Here is a 20583-nt window from a genome sequence, read left to right as displayed (position 1 = left end):
TAACACAAGGGAGGGTCTCTGCATCCAAGGTGGCCACACTTGGCAGGGGCCCGCTCCGTGTGAGCTGTTAGATGCTGCAAGTCGATGATTTCCAAGCCCAGATGAGTTGTGATGTTCTCATGGCGTTTTCTGGGACACAAGGACAGTCAAGAAGCAGCTCCCCACACTGCTCCAGCCTGGCACACACACACACACACACCCTGCTGCATTGCCCTCTTTATCCTGTGTGCCCACTCATCCCTTCAGCCAAGCTGACACGCGTGGAGCAGCAGACAGGAGGTCCAGCAGGGAATCACCAGAATTCTGGGCAGCTCACAGCACCCAACAGCCAAATAACACCAAGACTGGCAGCGACATGCAAACCCTAACCCTGGCACCAATATTGCCGTGGGCATCCTGTCTAGATGCTGTGGAAAGGTCCAGCTCACATCTCAGAGGTCATCCAGCTCCTAAAGCCAGTGTTCTGGAGCCCAAAGTCAGCTCTGCCAGCTGAGGGTGTGTCATAAACCCTTGCCAAGGGCAGCAGCCCTTGTCACTGGCTTGGGCATTTCCTTGCTCACGTGGGCTTGTGCCCAACAGTGGGCATGATCCTCACCTTTGAGGCATCATTTCCAGCAGAAACACCAAAACCTCACATCAGAGTGGTGGTTTAACTTTTGAGGAACTGTCCAGCCTAGGAATGTCTCTGGAGCCAGTGCTCATTTGGAACTCTATATCAACCACACAATTCTGCAGGTGATAACCTCAGTCCTCTCTCATCAGGTGAGAAGAATTTGTCAGGCCTCAAAACGCACTAGAAGAGCTGCTAAGATTAAGAGCAGTTAGGGATAACATAGGAAAATCCATAGGAAAATCAGGGAAGAGAGGAAATTCCACTCCAAGCGCTCAGAAACAGAAGCCACGCTGTCTCTCCTGCAGGAACTTTCTCTCCTGTCTCTATTAACAGAAACTGGGCCCTGCAGCAGAAACAAACCCTGCTGGCAGGTCTCTGCCTTCTGAGTAGAAGGCAGCATTCAGCAGAACACAGCATCTCCTGAGAGGCCACAGCAGCACAGCCCCAGGCAGGCAGCCAGCAGAACACAGGGAGCAGGCAGAGACTGCACGCCCAGAAAAAAGAGAAAAGTAAAACCATTGGGGAAAAAATCCATCTGATGAAAGGATAAACCCTGATGCTTAAATTCTATTCCTTCACCATCCTCACCCTTATCCACTCAAGACAGATAAATCCACATGCCCAAGCTCCATTCTGCCATCACCCTCACATGGTTTAGCACAGGTCTGCAGATAGGAGCCACGATGGGAATCAAGGCACAAGAAATCATCTCTGGGAGGCACCTACCAGGTGAGTTTGGCCTCATTTCATGCTCCAGCCTGAGCAAACCCTTTGCCCATGCTCGTTTCTGCTTGGTGGAGGTTTCACAACAGCCCCAAGAGGGCTGATCCCCAGAGCAGGGTGCAAGGGGGAGCTCAACCATCTTGCAGCAGGTGAATCAGGGCATGCAGGACGTGGAAGATCTGTTTGCATTCCCGTGCCAAGGATAGAGCTGGAGAAGACACAGCTGGCAAAGGAGAAATCCCAAAGGAGATGGAACAGGGAAGGAAGGCCCTGGCAGGTTTGTGGGAAGGGAAGCAACCTGTCAATTGGCATTTTTGCAGTGCTGAGGAGAGGGCAAGCTTTCCAGTGCCAGCATCAGGCTGGCCTCTCCACCGTTACATAATCAGGAGTAATGAGCTTGTGGAAAGCCCATTTTTGTGCACTCTGAACAGGAGAGGCAGCTCTGGGCTGCCACTGGTGGTGCAGCTCAGGGTGAAGGTTAACTGAGCAATTTCAGGCACCTGCATTGCCATTTGACTCCTTCCTGCCCTGCTCACGGCTCCCCCTTGCTGGCTGGAACAGGTTCAGGGCTGTGGGCAGGGCAGATATCACAAACAGCTTAATCTGCACACAGCAAGGCAGCGAGGAGATGCCCCCAGCCAGCAGGGTGATGCTCCTGATAAGGATCCCTGGGGGGCTGCAGCTCTGTGAATCCACCTGCCCAATGGATTTTCTAAGGACCGTGTTCAAGATCTCATTCTGTCATTAGCAAACTATCATTTGCAAACTATCATTTGCAAACTATCACTTTCCCTCTCAAGTATAGTGCTGGGTCTCCAGCAGCAGTGGAGAGTGAAACTGAGGCTGGTCCAGAGAGCAGAACAGGGAAAGGAGAGCAGAACATCTTCCCTTTCACATGGAGGCAAGAATTAACAGAGAGCACCTTCTTGCTGCCTAATGGATTTTCTAAGGAACGCGTTCAAGATCTTGTTCTTTTTTTTGCAAACTATCATTTGCAAACTATCCCTTTCCCTCTCAAGTACAGTGCTGGGTCTGCAGCACCAGTGGGGAGTGAAACAGAGGCTGGTCCAGAGAGCAGAACAGGGAAAGGAGAGCAGAACATCTTCCCTTTCACATTTCTCTTCTCACAGAGAGGCAAGAATTAACAGAGCTGCTGCTCCTGCCAGCTGAGGCCACGCACACCCAGGGGAAAGCTGTCACTCTCCTTTGATGTTAGCAGGAGCCTCTGCTCTCTGCATATCCTGAAAAAGAAAAGCTATTTTTACCTCATCAAAAAATATACAGACTGTGACTGAAGACAATACATGAGAGCTCTCTGCTCAGGCACTACACCTCTGCTAAGAGCACCACAACATTTCCAGCTGCCAAGAGATGCAGCAGCAGAGCTTTCTCCCTGCTGCTTTCCTGATGCTCTGCCTTTTTTGGGCCATGGCATGGCTCAGGCAGGTCTGGGCAGTGAACGCTGGGGAGCTGAGAGGGCTCAGGGCAAGGGGGGATCAGAGATGGGCTCTGGTGTCAGCCTGGGACTAAGGCACAGCTTCTGGACGTGCCCTGGGCTCTGTCAGTGCCCTCAGGTGAGGGGCTGGAGCCCAGGTCACACCATCAGGATCTGCCCAGCTGCCCTGTGCAGAATCTTCCTTTTCTTTCCTATGCTTTATAAACTGCTCCTGATTCCTGCAGTCTGCTCTGACTCATTCCCTGCTCATTCCCTCCAGCAGGATGAGTCCACACCTGCTTTCCCTGCATGCACAAAGTGCTTAAAAGGGGTTTTTCTGCAGGGATCTGCATGCTGGGGGGTGTCACAGTACAGCCCCTGTGTCACTGTCGGACACAAAACAACACAAGCACACACTGCTGCTCTCAAAATGAAGAAAAAAAAGGGAAATTTGTTTTCTGTCTCTAAAATTTATAGTTGTCCAGGAGTGACAGTGGATTGGAGGGTGACAGTGCCACCTCTCCAATGACACTGGGCAAACCAAGAGTCTACCAAATTTCTCCTCCTCCATAAAGGAATGCAAACCAATGAGTTATTTACAGAAGAAAAAAGGGAAGTTTGACTTCTGTCTCTAGCATTTATAATTTTCCGAAAGTGACAGCGGATTGGAGGGTGACAGTGCCACCTCTCCAATGACACTGGACAAGCCAACAGCCCATCAACTCTTCTATAAAGGAATGTAAAACAATGAGTTATTTACAGAAAGCGTGTGAGAAAGTTCGCTACAAGAATGCCAACATCAGAAGGCTCAGAAAATCTTAAAAAACCAGGGTGACACCCCTGTGCTGTGGCCACCATAGATTTACTGTCCTGAGCCTCAAGCCAGCCTTGCTTGGGGAAGCCATGCAGGGCAGAAAGCAGTGACAGAAAAGCACCAGAAGCACAGGCCTGGCAATAAATAAATCTCTGCCAGGACATGCAAGCAAAGCCTTTGCAGCACAGCCACCTGCTCCAGAGCAGAGCCAGCACAGCGCTGTGCTGAGACAGAAACACCATCCTGTGCACCTGTCCCAGGGCTGGAAGGTGACCACACAACAGGAATCAACATTTACCATCACAATACTGCAAAAACACAACACCCAGGGCATCTCCCTTCTGGCAGTAAAGCAGTGGTGAGAGGGACAAGGCAAATACAGCACAGAGAGACCAGTTTTCAATACCATTGGCTCCAAGGATGACCTTAGGTAAGTTATCAGTGACCTAGGAAGGGCAGCAAACCCTGAGGTCTATTTAGCAGCAGCTGTTTGGGGAGAAGAGGCATTATCTTTGGACTGAATATACCTAAATAATCATAATATACCTAAACTCCCTCAGGTGAACCATCCTCTCCTCTTTTGCTGCCCAAGGAACCCCTGACCATGCCCAAGTACTCACCCTCAGGCAATGCAAGCATGTCATCCCTGCAGGAGAAGGTCAGCTCACCCTGCACAGCCCGTCTGCAGCTCCCATCAACCCACCAGTGCTGAATGCTGCAGCCAGAACCAAGCATGAGCGGGCTGGGGGAGGTTTATCAGCAGCTGGGCTTGCACCCTATCAGCACTCACACACCTGGCTGCAGGGCAGCACAAATTCTGTCTGGAGTCTGCAGATTGTGGCCCGTCCTACGTCAGGAGCTGGGCGGTGTTTATTGAGTGTCACGCCCGAGCCACACTTCATAAACACGTCTGAGGAGCCCGTGTGCATGAACTCTGCCCTTCAGACCAAGGGAAGATGAAACTACAGCAATAGGAAGCAAAATGAAAGCTCTGTGGGCAGAACTGCGCTGTCTCGTGGTCTGTGCTGGAGACAGCGAGCAGGAGACCTGAGGTTCCTCCCAGGTCCCTGCAGAAGCTTGGCTGGGCACAGTCCCACATGGAGGACACCGAGATGGAGCTGAAGTGGCAGATGAGGGCTGGTGACAGCAGCTCCAGGCTCTGTGCAGGGCCCAGAGCCCGCTGTGACACAACGAACGCGCCCCTTCCCCCCTTCTACCTGCACAGCAGACTCCTGCTCCAGCATCCCTTCAGGAGATCCTTGCTTGCAGCAAGAAGGCAAGGGGTCCACAGTGGTTGGTGCATGCCCTCTCTGAAAGACACGCAAGGGAGTCACACCAATGTCCAGAGGATCAGAGCTCCTGGAGATCACTCCCGTCCCACCCTTTCCTGGGGTGACCCTGCAGGGCCACCATGGCCAGCCTGGCAGGGCTCACCCCTCGTGCTTTGCTCCAGGTGCTCCATCCTGGCTCCACGTGCTACATTTGGGCCAGCCTGGCAAAGGATTTGGGGTGCTGCCGGGGACCCACACGCAGCTTGGGTTCTATTTCCAGCTACCATTCACCTTTTGCCACTCACAGGGTCAAGAAGGACAAGGTGTGTCACTGTCACATATTCTGAAAAAACCCTTACCCCTTAGCTTGGGTTCTATTTCCAGCTACCATTCACCTTTTGCCACGTAAAGAGTCAAGAAGGACAAGGTGGGTCACTGTCATATTTTCTGAAAAATCTTCTTTACCCAGGATTTCTTCTCCTGGGAAGCTGAGAAGCCTCAGAGAAAAATGAAAACAATATGATCTCATTTGCTTCTCCTGTGTTTTGCTGCTTCGGAATGAAGTCTGGAGATTGTTTATCCAACATTTGAATTGTTTATGAGAAAAATAAAAACAATATGATCTCATTTGCTTCTCCTGTGTTTTGCTGCTTTGGAATGTGGTTGAAGATTGTTTATCCAACATTTGAATTGTTTAAGAGAAAAATGAAAACAATATGATCTCATTTGCTTCTCCTGCGTTTTGCTGCTTTGGAACGTGGTCTGGAGATTGTTTATACAACATGTGAAGTGTTTAATTTAATTTAATTGCTTAACTTAATGACCAATCATGGTCAGGCTCTGTCAGGACTCTGGAGAGAGTCACGAGTTTTCATTATCATTCTTTGTAGCCTTCTGTCTGTATCCTTTCTCTATTCTTTTGTACAGTTTAGGATAGCATTACAAAATAAAATAAAATAAAATAAAATAAAATAAAATAAAATAAAATAAAATAAAATAGTAAATTAGCCTTCTAAGAACACGGAGTCGGATTCATCAATTCCTTCCTTTGTCCTGGGGACCCCAAAAATACCACACAAGGTGTTTCCAGCCAGGCCCTGGGGCCAAACCAGTGAATGCACAGCCTTGAGATGATCACACCTGGAAAGGCCTGGGAAATATAGGGATAAATACAGATTTTAAAATCTGCAGCTTTGAGGAAGAAACAACTGCTTTGCCAACTGTTATCTCTCTAGGGAATGCCTATAAAACAGCCCAGCCCCACCACCAGAAAAGCTTATATAAACTGAGAGGCAGGAAAAGGAGATCAATAGAGTGTTAGGATGGCAAAATGTTTTGCATTACATAGAAATTGAGATTTTTGTACCAAGTTTAGCATTAGAGCAAAGCAGAGTCCTTACCTCAGTCTGGGGAAAACAACTTCCCTTTGCCCAGAGTCACTGACGGCCTAGATTCCCTCTAATATTTGAAATACAACAGACTCCACCTCCAGTTCAGGTAGAGCTCAAATGTTTGTTGCCAAAGGATTGGCACTGCCCTGCTGCCTGCCTGGCACTCTGTATTCACCCTAAAAATGCTGCTGCTCGTGAATTTAGTGCAATACAACACAGAGCCAGTGTCTATCAGTGCCTCACAAAAGCCAACACTGAGTTAAACTGGGGCTCTGCAAAGGGACATCATTTACACTAGAAAAAAACAGGAATATTGCCTACAAATGAGCAAATTCACATAGAGAAAAAGCAACCAAGAATTCCAGTGAAAATACCAAATAACAACGTCTGGGCACCTCAGTGGGCTTTAGGGATTTTTTTGCAAGCCAGGGTTCCAATATTCTCTTAAATACTGGATGCTATAATACTTAGCATAGCCACATGAAAATTAATTTATCCTGGGACAAGGCTCAGCATCCCCAGTGCCTCAGAGCCGTTGCATTTGGGGTTCACACCTGAGATGAAAATATTGAACTCCAGCACCTGCAGACAGAGCCAGGGGTGAGGAGAAGCTCTGTCAGAAATTTAGAAAAATTTTTTTTTTTTTCAAGATACACAGTTCTGCCTCTGACCTTTGGAGGAACTCCTCAGCTGTGAGATGATGTAGCTGTGAAGGAATGCAAGGCTCCTTCCTGGGTTTTGGTATCTGCCATGTAACCAGAGAAGTGGCTGCCCAGAACCTGGCTGCTGCCAGGCTGCCCTCAGCTGTTCTTCCTCTCATTTAAAGGGAATGAGGGGCGGAATGTGGGCAGCAGAGAACCTCGGACACATCGCCTTGGAGAAAAGTAAATAACCTGTGAAAATGGGCTTTAAAAAGTAAATAATGTAAAAATGGGCTTTGAAATAAATAATGTAAAAATGGGCTTGAAAAAGTAAATAATGTAAAAATGGGCTTGAAAATAAATAATGTAAAATAGGGCTTGAAAAGTAAATAACGTAAAAATGGGCTTAAAAAGTAAATAATGTAAAAATGGGCTTCAAAAGTAAATAATGTAAAAATGGGCTTTGAAAGTAAATAGTGTAAAAATGGGCTTGAAAAAGTAAATAATGTAAAAATGGGCTTTGAAATAAATAATGTAAAAATGGGCTTGAAAAAGTAAATAATGTAAAAATGGGCTTGAAAATAAATAATGTAAAATAGGGCTTGAAAAGTAAATAACGTAAAAATGGGCTTAAAAAGTAAATAATGTAAAAATGGGCTTCAAAAGTAAATAATGTAAAAATGGGCTTTGAAAGTAAATAGTGTAAAAATGGGCTTAAAAATAAATAATGCAAAAATGGGCTTTAAAATAAATAATGTAAAAATGGGCTTGAAAAGTAAATAACGTAAAAATGGGCTTCAAAAGTAAATAATGTAAAAATGGGCTTGAAAAGTAAATAACGTAAAAATGGGCTTGAAAATAAATAACGTAAAAATGGGCTTGAAAAGTAAATAATGTAAAAATGGGCTTGAAAAGTAAATAACATTAAAATGGGCTTGAAAAGTAAATAATGTAAAAATGGGCTTTGAAAGTAAATAACATAAAAATGGGCTTGAAAAGTAAATAATGTAATATAGGGCTTTGAAAGTAAATAACATAAAAATGGGCTTAAAAAGTAAATAATGTAAAAATGGGCTTTAAAGGTAAATAATGTAAAAATGGGCTTGAATATTTTGAGGAAGCTGCATGTGCCTTTGCCCAGGGAAGGAAGCACAGCCCCTCCTGAACTCAGCCACTTGAGAAATGAGAAATGAGGCCAGGCTGAGAAATGAAGGGAGCTGCTCCCTCCTGAGCACTTGCACACTCTCCTGGTGCAAGGACGTGGATGCCCACACAGGTTCACCTTACCCCAGCTTGTCCCCTCTCCCCTTAGAGAGGAAAACCCTCCCTGTGCCCCTGCTGGGGCTCCCAGGTTCCAGTCAGCGAGCCATTATCTCAGGAAACATCAATGCAGCTCCAAAGCTGAGTCAACAACAGCGGCTGAATAATTTAAATGTTTGGCAATTCCGCTGCTGCTGCCCAGCCGCGGGTAACAGCAGGTACAGAGCGCAGCAGAGATGCTGTCAGGCCTTTTCCTGCTCTTGGGGGAGAGCAGCAGTGATGCAGGCATAAATAAGTGGGTAAGGATGCTCTCCGCCTTTCCCTCTGAGGAGTTATGTGATGGGGTGGGAGGGAGACAAAGATTTGCTGCACACACAAATATCCCAGCCCTTGCTCTCCAGCTGCCTCCCTGTCTCCTTTGTTGTTGATGGGGAAGCCAAATCTCTCCAAATCAGCCTAAAAGCTGGCACGCAGAAGCACAGAACAAATGAAAAGAAAGCCAGTGGAAAAGAAAGCCCCTGCATGAAAGAAAAGAAACCCAGTGGAAAAGAAACCCATCTGCAAGGCTCAGCAGCTATTAGAAATCTCGTCCTGTCATAGCCCTGATCTAAGAAACCATTTAGTGGTCATTTATCAGCGCAGAACTCTTTAATCTGAGATTCCCAAGGGAAATCCAGAAACACAAATTGAATAGATCTTCTTGGGGTTGTGTTCCTTGAACTGTGCCCTGTTCCTCCAAAGGCATGGCTTTGGAGGTGGAGCAGACCGCCTTGTACCAGCACAACCACAATTTAGTTCTTGGAGAGGAAGCAAACCCCAAAACAAGAGGTTTCAGCAGGCTTTTTCCCCTTTCTGCACTCATACAGAGCAGAATTTCATAGCATGTGCCTCTCTGGCATCTTACCATGACTTATCAAATGTTCTTTTTGCTCATCATTTGAACAAGGCAACACAACTGAAAATCTCATCACACCTTTTTACCTTATTTATACTTATTTTTACCTTATTTATACTTATATTTACCTTATTTATACACTTATATTTTTTACTTATACTTATTCATACTTATATCCTTTACCTTATTTATACTTATATTTACCTAATTTATAGTTATATTTACTTTATTTATACACTTATATTTTTTACTTATTTATACTTATATACTTTACCTTATTTATACTTATATTTACCTTATTTATACACTTAAATTTTTTACTTATACCTATTTATACACTTATATACTTTACCTTATTTATACTTATATTTACCTTATTTATACACTTATATTTTTTACTTATACTTATTTATGCTTATATCCTTTACCTTATTTATACTTATATTTACCTAATTTATAGTTATATTTACTTTATTTATACACTTATATTTTTTACTTATTTATACTTATATACTTTACCTTATTTATACTTATATTTACCTTATTTATACACTTATATTTTTTACTTATACTTATTTATACTGCTATACTTTACCTTATTTATACTTATATTTTTTACTTATACTTATTTATACTTATATAGTTTACCTTATTTATACTTATATTTTTTACTTATACTTATTTATACTTATATAGTTTACCTTATTTATACTTACATTTTTTACTTATATACTTTACCTGATTTATACTTATATTTACCTTATTTATACTTATTCAGAAAGTCAGATTCTCGGAGTGAGGACATGAAAGAGCTGCAAAGCTCCCAAAGGAAGGGAATGTTCATGCCCCATTGTTTATGCTGCAGCTCAGTGCTGTGCCATCCTGATTTCTGCTCAGATAAAGTTGTTCAAAGCAACCTCTGCATCCACCTCCCTTATCCAGTGGGCCAGAGCACATCTCTGCAGGATCAGCACTCACTGTCTGACCTCTCTCAGAGACCAGGCAGCTCTGAGAGCAAAAAACATCACCTAACTCAGCCTGAATCTGAAAATTCCCACGTCTGGGAACTCAGAATTTGGCATTATGCCCGCAATCTGGGCCAAGGGCAAATCACTTCTTAATTACTGCTCATGGTGCAGATTTCAGCTTCCACTCAGACAGGCACCACCTGAAGGATGTAACAAGACTCTTCTCAGGCTGCACTTAATGCACCCCAGCTATTGATCCTGCTGAATCCACTGCTCCTGCTGGCACTGCAAGTCTATTGATAACTGAGAGATGCCCGGATGTTTTGCCTGTTTGGGAGCATCAAAACCAAGAGATTTCCATCACTTGGCTGCAGTGCATGCCTGGAGGCAGCAGAGACTGACCTCCTGTGAGAAAAGATGTCCCCACCTGGCAGGCAGATTGGACAGAAATCTGCTCTGCCCCTGAGCATCAGACAGAGAAAAGAGCTCAGATCTTGCCCTGTCGCAGACAACTTTTATTAAAAAATCCTTTCTTTAGGATTTCTTCCTCCTGAGAAGCTGGGAGGCCTCAGGAACAAAATGTAAACAATGGTTATCTGCTGCTGTGGAATGCAACAGGTGCATCTGTGATTGGTCTCATGTGGTTATTTCTAATTAATGGCCAATCATAGTCAGCTGGCTCAGACTCTCTGTCTGAGACACAAACCTTTGTTATCATTCCTTTCTATTCCATTCTTAGCCGGCCTTCTGAGAACCTTTTCTTCTATTCTTTTAGTACAGTTTTAATGTAATATATATCATAAAATAATAAATCAAGCCTTCTGAACCACGGAGTCAAATTCTCGTCTCTTCCCTCATCCTCAGGCCCCTGTGACCACCATCACATTGCCCCACACTTTTCAGTGTACCTTTATTCTCAGTCCCTGAGGTCTGCACTGTGCCTAAAAACCACCCAAACGATCTTGCTCTGTCATGTTCAGGCAGTTTGACAAAATATTTTCTCCTTTTAGTATGCAGTGGCCAACAGCACTGAGATCACAAGTCTGAGCAGTGTCTATTGCTGTGACAGCACAGGGAACAGGCTGGGTGCTCAGAATTACCTGATTTCCTGCACCAAACCCTCAATCTGTCTGCAGTGCCTGTCTGCACACACACACCCCACCCTGCCACCCCCCAAAGGACATCTGCTACCTGCATGTCCCAATAAATCACACGTGAAAAGTAATAAATACAAGTATAATAAATGAACAGCTTTTAATTCCAAAAGCTCTTTCCATTTTCATGAAAACACCTCAAAAAATAAAAACAAAATAAGGTCTCAGGCAGTTCCTTAACACGTACCTGTTTCCCCCAGCAGATATTGCTAGAGTCACCCAAATGCGAAATGAATTCCCACCCAAACAACAATGAATTCCCAGGGGCCATTTTACAGCACACAAGGAGGAGGAGGAGGATGGGGCATTTTGCATTTTGCCCAGGACACACAGCCTGACAGACTCACAGTGAGGGTCAACAGCAGCCCCTTGACTGATTTTTTTACCAAAATGTAGTTTCTTAATTGGACTCTGGTGTTTTGATTCCTTGACTGTGCTGCTGTCAGACAGATCAATATCATATTTTCACAGTGTTCAGCTTGATGCTCACTGCTGAAAATCCACCGTGTCCAGCATATCTGCAGCTGCAGAGGGGCAAAGAGGCACCTGAAGCCACATCCCAAGGATAACCCAAACCTGAAGAAGTTGGGGCTTCAGGTTTGGGTTATCCTTGGGCTCCTGCAGAGTCAATGCTTGTGGTGAGGCTTTATGCTCAGCTCCCTTGAGAGCCAATGAGAGAAATGAGAATATCTGAGGGTATAATTGAGCTGACCTACTTCCACATGGGAAGAAGGACTCCCTTCTCCTCTCCCAGACTGGAGGGAGCTGAGATGAGCAGCTCAGACACAGATTCTGCACCCCAGAGCTCCTGGGCTGGGGCAGAGCATCCCACACAGCCCCACCATGGTACTGATGTGAGCAGAGCAGCCCTGCTGGGGCTTGATGTTCGCTCCTCAAAATCCAGTGTTCAGCATATCTGGAGGTGCAGAGGGGTAGAAGAGGCACCTGAAGCCACATCCCAAGGACAGCCACTGTCCCAAGCCAATATCCCAAAGATAACCCAAAACTGAAGCAGTTTTGGGCTCCTGCAGAGTCAATGCTTGTGGCAAAGCTCAATGCTGAACTCCCTTGAGAGCCAATGAGAGAAATGAGAATATCTGAGGGTATAATTGAGCTGACCTACTTCCACATGTGGCATAGCATGGGAAGAAGGGCTCCATTCTCCTCTCCCGGACTGGAGGGAGCTGAAATGAGCAGCTCAGGCACAGATTCTGCACCCCAGAGCTCCTGGGCTGGGCCGGAGCATCCCCTCCCTCAGCAGAGCAGCCCCAGTGTGCCCAGCACACCCAGCAGCAAAACCCCACCCCAGAAACATCCAAATCCTCTCAGCTGCTGTTGCCATGGCAACCCCAGAGCCAGGATCCACCAGCCTTTTGATGTTCAGATCTGCTCAAAGCGTGCAAAATGCCTAAAGTGCGAAAAATGCCGTTTGGAAGCCGGGGAGCTGCGTGCAAGAGCACCTGGGTGCCCTGAGGATGGAAGGCTCTCCAGGGAGGAGGAATTAATGCCTGTCCAGCAGCACTTCGTCTTCCTGCACAGCCCATCACTGCTGCTCCTGCGCCCCAGCTCGCCCACTTAAGGGAGTTTAATATTTAACATCAGACAAGTGCCGTTTCACGGGGTAATTTGGGTTATTAATAAAAAAAAAAAAAAATCCTCCTTCCTCCCAAGTGATGAAAATCAGGATGCTGGTATCCATTTTATCAGGGCTGGGAGCTGAGAGCCACTAACAGGGAATCCAGGAGGGGATGGACAGCCAGAATAAGGAATCCAGGAGGGGATGAAGCAGAAAAAGGAATCCAGGAGGGGATGAACAGCCAGAATAAGGAATCCAGGAGGGGATGGACACTAACAGGGAATCCAGGAGGGGATGAACAGCCAGAACAAGGAATAATGCAGAAGGGATTGAACAGGGAATTCAGGAGGAGATGGACCAGAACAGGGAATCCAGGAGGGGATGGACAACAGGGAATTCAGGAGGAGATGGACCAAAATAAGGAATCCAGGAGGGGATGGACAGCCAGAATAAAGAATCCAGGAGGGATTGAACATCCAGAATAAGGAATCCAGGAGGGGATGAACAGTCAAAACAGGGAATAATCCAGGAGGGGAATCCAGGAGGGGATGGACAGCCAGAACAGGGAATCCAAGAGGGGGTAAACAGCCAGAATAAGGAATTCAGGAGAGGATGAACCAGAAAAGGGAATCCAGGAGGGGGTGAACAGCCAGAAAAAGGAAAGCAGGAGGGGATGAACAACAGAGAATCCAGGAGGGGGTGAACAGCCAGAATAAAGAGTCCAGGAGGGGATGAACAACAGAGAATCCAGGAGGGGATTAAACCAGAACAGGGAATCCAAGAAGGATTGGACAGCCAGAATAAGGAATCCAGGAGGGATTGAACAGCCAGAATAAGGAATCCAGGAGAGGATGGACAGCCAGAAAAAGGAATCCAGGAGAGGATGGACAGCCAGAAAAAGGAATCCAGGAGAGGATGGACAGCAAGAACCAGCCAGCAGAGCCAAGTTAAACGCAGCACAACCTGGTCCCCATCTCCCAGTGCATCACAGCAGAGAGGAGGAAATAATTCCACGTCACACACAAGGTGTGCCAAGCACAGGAGGAGCTGGTGGTCTGATCCCCTCTCCAGCAGCACACACAGATCCCCTGCATGGCAAGGACACCTCTGAGCTTATGGCTGCACAACGGCTCACCTTACAAAATTAACACTCTTGTAGCATTTAGCGCCGTGATTCCACGAGGATTTGCAAAAAAAAACCAGTGCTGTCAGTGCCAGGGAATGCTTTACTGTGGTAATCACACATCCTCTGAACAGAGAGAGACACGGAGCTGTCCTAGGATTGTCCTGGGAAGCTGTGAGAAAAACAATTCTCCTCTCAATCTCTGCACCTGTGGAACGTGTACATTATGGAGGATGCTTACCAAAATTTAGTTTGTTGATTGGACTCTGGCTTTGGTGTTTTGATTTATTGACCAGTTGGATCCATGTGTGCGTGACAAGGGTGAAGGGTTTTTCATGTAGTATAGTGCAGGATGGGATAGTGATAATAAATATATTTGATCGGTTATAATAAAATGTTTATCATAATAATAAAGAGTTTGATCAGTTTTTCATGTACTATAATGTAGTAACAATAAAGGGTTTTATCGGTTTTTAATATAATATAGTGTATTATTATATGGTGTAGTAACAAAAAAGTGTTTGATCAGTTTTTCATGTAGTATAATGTAGTAATAAAGAATTTGATCAATTTTTCATATAATACAGTGTATTATGGGATAGTGTAGTAACAATAAAATGTTTAATCAGTTTTTCATGTAGTATGGGATAGTGTGGTAATAATAAAGAGTTTGATCAGTTTTTCATGTAGTATAATCTAGTAACAATAAAGTGGTCAGTTTTTCATACAATATAGTGTAGTATGGTACAGTGTGCTAAAAATAAAGAGTTTTATCAATTTTTCATATAATATAGTGTATTATTATATGGTGGAGTAACAAAAAAGTATTTGATCAGTTTTTCATGTACTATAATGTAGTAACGATAAAGTGTTTGATCAGTTTCTCATATAATATAGTGTATTATGGTATAATGTAGTAATAATAAAGTGTTTGATCAGTTTTTCATGTAATATAGTGTATTATGGTATAATGTAGTAATAATAAAGTGTTTGATCAGTTTTTCATGTAGTATGGGATAGTGTGGTAATAATAAAGAGTTTTTGATCAGTTTTTCATGTAGTAAAGTGTAGTAACAATAAAGTTTTTGATCAGTTTTTCATTAAGTATAGTGTAGCATGGTACAGTGTAGTAAAAATAAAGAGTTTGATCAATTTTTCATATAACATAGTGTATTATGGTATAATATAGTAACAAAAAGCAGAGGCTGAGAAACCTTTTTTGGCCAGGATGTGGAAGATATGTGAGAGCACCAGTTCTATTACAGCTGCTTTGATGGGTTACCTGCAAGGTTTGGACGTAACACCCTCCAAACCTGTTTGCATGCATGTTTGTTGATGCTGGTCTTTACAAACACAGCCAAAATTTGGGGGGTTTTTTGGGGGGTTATTTTTTGGGTTTTTTTTTTTTTTTTTTTTTTTTTTTTTTTTTGTTTGTTTGTTTTGTTCTGTTTTTTTTTTTATTTCTCAGTGTTTTCCAATAGGTTTTTACTGTCCAGAACAAACCACAGGTTCACGTCTTACCACGGTGCACCTTCTCCAGGCAAAATGCTGCATTTATTCCTGACAAAACAGACAAAAACCACTCCACCAATGCAAAGAAAAGGTCTGTTCAGCCCAAAGCTCTCAATATGCAATGCTCCCTCTCAGTGATGCACCTTATCTCCCATTTTCATGAGGAAGTTGCATCATTATTGCAGCTGTGAGCGGAGCATCCCAATCAGCTGCTCCCAGTGTCTTCACAGCTTTCTTGGCTCTAAGGCAGAGTGAATTAGTGAGAGGTGTCAGCTCCTCTTCCCAAATATCTGCAATTTGCCCACGGTGTCTGGCTGTGCAGGGAAGGCAGAATGGATGTCCCTCGTTGACCCTGTGCAGAAAATGATGATGGTGCCACACAAAACACCGAGAGCTCTGCAGGCCAGAGCTGCTGATCCCTGTGAAATGCTGGCAGGAGGCAGCAAATGCTGCTGCCTCACCTTTGGAATGGAGAGGAGGTGTTTGTTATGCACTCCTGAACTGCTGCTGGCCTTGGAGGACTCCCCTGCCAGGTCTGAGGGACAATTTACAAGTTTTGAGGAGCAGTTTTGCTGATACAGCCCTGGTGGGCTGTCACAGACATCTTTTATGGAAAATACTTTCCTTAGGGTTTTTCCTCCTGAGAAGCTGGGAGGCCTCAGGAACAGAACAAAATGCAAACAATGGTTATCTGCTGCTGTGGAATGCAACAGGTGCATCTGGGATTGGTCTCATGTGGTTGTTTCTAATTAATGGCCAATCACAGTCAGCTGGGTCGGACAGAGAGTCTGAGCCACAAGCCTTTGTTATACATTCCTTCTTTTTCTATTCTTAGCCAGCCTTCTGATGAAATAATTTATTCTATTCTTTTAGAATAGTTTTAATATAATATATATGATAAAATAATACATGAAGCCTTCTGAAGCATGGAGTCAACATTCTTCTCTCTTCCCTTCTCTTTCAGCGTTAAAGATGGGAAGAGCTATAACATCCCCACTGCAGTAAAGGCAATTTTAACATTAAAAGCCAATTCAGTAAGATTTACCTTTGTTAGAACTCTCTAGTAAACCACCACCCCTCTGTAGTCCACTCCCTGTTCCCACTGTCTTTCATTCACCACAATGGAAATGGAAAATAAATTTTAAAAATCACTCCAAAATAAGAGAAACTCCATGCAGTGATTCACAAGTCAAGAAAACCGGGTTGTTGAAGTTTAGCATCTTATTTAAGGACACAGTAGTTACTACTAAAATCAAATCCATGCAAAGCATTTACAGAGGAATGTTGTTGATTCAAACAGCAGTGAGAACCTACAAGATATTTGTGTTTATGGTTATAGCACACAGTAAAAGCTCACACTTCAGTTATCAGCAAGGTACAGCTGATTTCCAGGCAGACCAAAGAAGGACCTTTTACTCTTCCCCTCCGTATTCGGATCGATGTAATAAAGAGCTCAGTACACAGTATTTTGTTAAAGCTGAACCTGTGTTTCACTCACCCACACCTGTCTGTCACACCCACCAAACAGTGTTTATCTCACAGAATTTATCTGATTCTTTGGGGTTGTAACCAGCAAGTCCTGGGAAAGACACAGTGCTCCTCATTCCAAGCATGGCACCGTGAATGGACTCAGTACACTGAATTTCCTGCTGAGTATCTGGAGAAATGACAGTGTAAGAAGGTCATCCTACCATCACAGCACTGGTGATGCCACACCTTTCCAGACCATGACAGAAAGGTGACATTTCTGAACAACCCTGACACACTTAGACAATTAAAACAAATCAGCATAATTCACACTCAACTTCTAACCACTGTAAGAAGGTGAGAATATTTATTATTCCTTTGCAGAGACTATCACACTGGTTAAAAACCAAACATAGTTTATATTCTGCAAAGGGTTTCAGTGTGCTGCTCTCTGCATTTCCCATTTAAAAGTTCAAACGTAGGCACATGACTGCACCCTACAAATCCACCCTGCAAAGTCACCACAGGGTAGTGACAAACCATTGTGGCACCCACATTCTCTGAAAAATTCCTTCTCCCAGGATTTTTCTCCTGGGAAGATGAGAAGATTCAGAGAAAAGGAAAACAATTCTTATCTCATTTGCTTCTCCTGTGTTTTGCTGCTTTGGAATGTGTTTGGAGATTGTTTATGATTGTTTCATTGGTTTAATGGGAATTGTTTTGACTCTTTGGTCAATCAAGGCCAAAGCCTGTGCTGAGGCTCTGGAAAGAGTCATGAGTTTTCATTATTATCTTTTTAGCATTGTGTAAGTATCCTTTCTGTATTCTTCATTATAGTTTAGCATTCTTTAATATAATATATTATTATAAAGTGATAATTTGCCTTCTGAGAACCTGGAGTCAGATGCATCATTCCTGCCTTTGCCAGGCATTCCCTGCAAATACAACAGACCCCAGCCTTCACTTCTCTCTGCTCTCTTGCTGGAGAACCTTTTCTTTTACACAGGAATGCTCCTGATGGCCTGGCCACACTCGCACAAACATGCACAACACTCTCTCCCTCTTTCCTCATCTCTGTACAAATATAGAAACCTCGTCTGTGTTCCAAATGCTCTCCTGCTGCTGTGTTCTCTCCTTCCTCCTCCCAAGACCTGTGAGTACCTGCTGCTTTGTCCCTGCTGTAGATTTTTCACTGAGGATGCAGCATTTTGAAGCCCCAAATTTACCGCTGTCCCCTGCACTCGCAGCCCCTACACAGAGATGTGAGGCTCTGGCATAAAGTTTCACCCAGTCAGCAAAATCTGATTTGCAAATAGAAAAGGGAGCTTGGATTTTTTTTTTTTTTTTTTTTTTTTTTGCTGCTGCTTGCAGAGTCGAGGCTCAGAACATGACATAATCATCTGTGAAAGAAAATGTGAATTTTCAGATGGTTCCGTCAGGCTGAGAAGTGCCCTTTGAGAGAGAAGGTGACAGGAACTTCCCTCCACATAGGAGGCTGCCCTGTGCTCACTGAAAGTTTTAACAAGTCTGGTCTATTCAATCCAGAACTAAGATTTTTAGAGCCTAGCCAGGTGGCATTTTGAGAGCTGGAGGTGAGGACTGCAAGAAAGATATAAAATAGGCCAGGGCACCCAGAAATCTCCACCATCCTTGATCCATCACACCCCTGGTGATGCTGCTACACCTTTCCAGACCATGACAGAGAGATTACATTTCTGAACAACCCTGACACACATTGGACAATTAAAACAAATTAGCATGATTCAGACTAAACTTCTAATTTTAGCGCTCTGTAAATCTGCTTTCTTTCTCTTTCTTTCTTTCTTTCTTTTCTCATATCTAGCTTGCTTTCCTTTTGATCTCAGCTCTACCTCAGCATCACCACACTGCAGGTGGCTTCCTGTGCTGGACAGACCGAGCCCACCAGGCTGTCACATGCAGGATTTTTGTGCCTTTTGTGCTCACCCTCCTGCAAGCATTTGCTCCTGCAAGCGTTTGCAGCCTGCATTCAGCCAGTGCCCTCCTGGGGCAGGTGTCCTGGCCAGGGGACGGGGCACAGCTTGAACAGAACCTGCTCCTGAGACACATTTCTGAATGCTGCAAGGCTTCAGAGGCTGCTCACCTCGTTTTCAGCACAGAGGGCTCACCAGGCACATACAGATGCTGTTATCACCTGAATAATTTAAGAGGCTGCAGAGGAGCAGTGCAGAATAGCACCAACATCCCCCTCCAGTGCTTTGTGCCATCCCTGCAGCAGTGGGTTCTGCTCACACCCAGGTGCCCATTTTCTGCTCCTGTTTGTCCCCTCATCATGGGGAAAGGAGACAAAGCAGCTCTTGTGCTGCAGCAAGGTCCTTTCTCTTGCTGAGCTCCAGCTTGCAGGTAAGATGCCAGCACACCTCCAGCAGCTCGTGAGGGCCCTGGGGGCTCACAGCCAGCCACGCCACAGCTCTGGCAGCACCTACAGCCGCTGAATGCAGGAATCTCAGTAATCCAGCACAGTGACCACCCGTGGGAGCAGGGCACAGCGGAGCTCAGAGCCCAGTTATCCCTGGGATGTTCCGAGCCATCCGCAGCTGGCTGTGCTGAAATGCTCTGCCCTCCTTCTGTCTGCATCACTCTTCTCTCTGCATCCTCTGCACGCCCAGAGCAAGCTGAAGGCTGCTGCAAAGGAGCAGCATCTGAAGGGATGCAGACAGAACGAACCCAGTGGCTGCTCCTTGGCGGCGCTCCAGCAGCGATTTCTCACCCCAGTTTCTCGTGTGCTCATTGCATAATTCTGACAGAGGTGTCTCGGTTTTCTGCCTCAGAATGCCGTGCTCAGACCACCCTGATACACCCTATCAGTGAATTGAGTGGCTGTGGCCTCTTTTGCTTGTCACACAAAAAGCACAGGCGCAGTCACCCCGCACAGAGTGACTGTCCTTCTGAGGAATCATCGTCTGTATTTGCCTCTCTGTCTGGTTGAGTTTGTGGCTGTTGGTCCAAGCCCTGCCCGGCTTGCTCTAGTTACCACATTTCCCCAGCTTCCAAAGGAGGGGAATATCAATCCATGTAAAACATTCTCATCAGCATCCTCCACGTCGCCCCAATTAGCTCAGCGCTGCCTCTACCTCACACAGCTCAGCTCAGAGATTCTTCTGACAGTCGTTATCAGCCTTTTAATTGCCCACATTTATCCCTTATCCATGTCTGAATACAGGAAGGGGGTCACTTGATCCTCTGCCCTCCCTCAGCTCTTCCCCACCATTTCACTCCAGCTCTGTCCCTGCCAGATGGAAATGCCTTGCTCTCACTTCCCCACTAAATCCAAACCCACTCTCACAAATTTCTTGCCTCCCTTCCCCAAAGCACCCTCCTGGCAGGATGTGTGTAATCCTGAGCACTAAAACATTTCCACACAGAGCAGTACAGCACCAAGGATGGGTGCCAGACTGAAATGTGGAGATCCACGAGCCCTCAGGCTGATCTGCATGCTGTTTTCAGGAAACTAGCAACCAGAAAAGAAGCCAAGGAGTTTTAGGCAGGGAGTTTCTTATTAGGAATCACTTGCTATTCAAGAACGCGTTGTGGGAGATGCTCCACAAATCCATAGCAAGAGAATGTCTCACTCTTGAACATTTGCAAGACAAAGAAAGTAGAGAGAAGCAGAAAGAGAAAAGAGTTTTGTTCCTTATTTTACCTTCCCTGCCCCCTTGCTGGAAAAAAAAGGGGAAAAAAGGAAAAAAAAGGAAAAAAAA

At 44.9% G+C, this 20583-nt stretch overlaps 1 protein-coding gene and 1 long non-coding RNA gene across 4 annotated transcripts in view; one reads left to right on the top strand and one right to left on the bottom strand.

Moving 5' to 3' along the window:
* The window catches only part of ANK1 (ankyrin 1), a 68510-nt gene that overhangs the window by 44011 nt on the left and 3916 nt on the right, over positions 1 to 20583 (bottom strand). The window contains exon 1 of one of the 3 annotated variants that reach the window (XM_059490648.1): positions 4206 to 4401. The exons of 1 other annotated variant lie outside the window; for it this stretch is intronic. In XM_059490648.1, coding sequence (XP_059346631.1) covers positions 4206 to 4229 — 24 coding nt within the window. In that variant the 5' untranslated portion in view covers positions 4230 to 4401. Of the gene's footprint in view, positions 1 to 296; positions 411 to 4205; positions 4402 to 20583 lie in introns of those variants that run through there. One more of the 3 variants, XM_059490647.1, reaches the window with a different exon arrangement.
* LOC132085277 (uncharacterized) lies at positions 4500 to 5855 on the top strand. Its single transcript, XR_009420191.1, has 2 exons — positions 4500 to 5179; positions 5326 to 5855. It is a non-coding gene; the product is annotated as an uncharacterized LOC132085277 (long non-coding RNA).

Source organism: Ammospiza nelsoni, chromosome 30, assembly GCF_027579445.1.
Source record: "Ammospiza nelsoni isolate bAmmNel1 chromosome 30, bAmmNel1.pri, whole genome shotgun sequence".
Taxonomy (NCBI): domain Eukaryota; kingdom Metazoa; phylum Chordata; class Aves; order Passeriformes; family Passerellidae; genus Ammospiza; species Ammospiza nelsoni.
The sequence above is the reverse complement of the archived record's forward strand: the minus strand, read 5'-3'. Positions and strand labels throughout refer to the sequence as shown.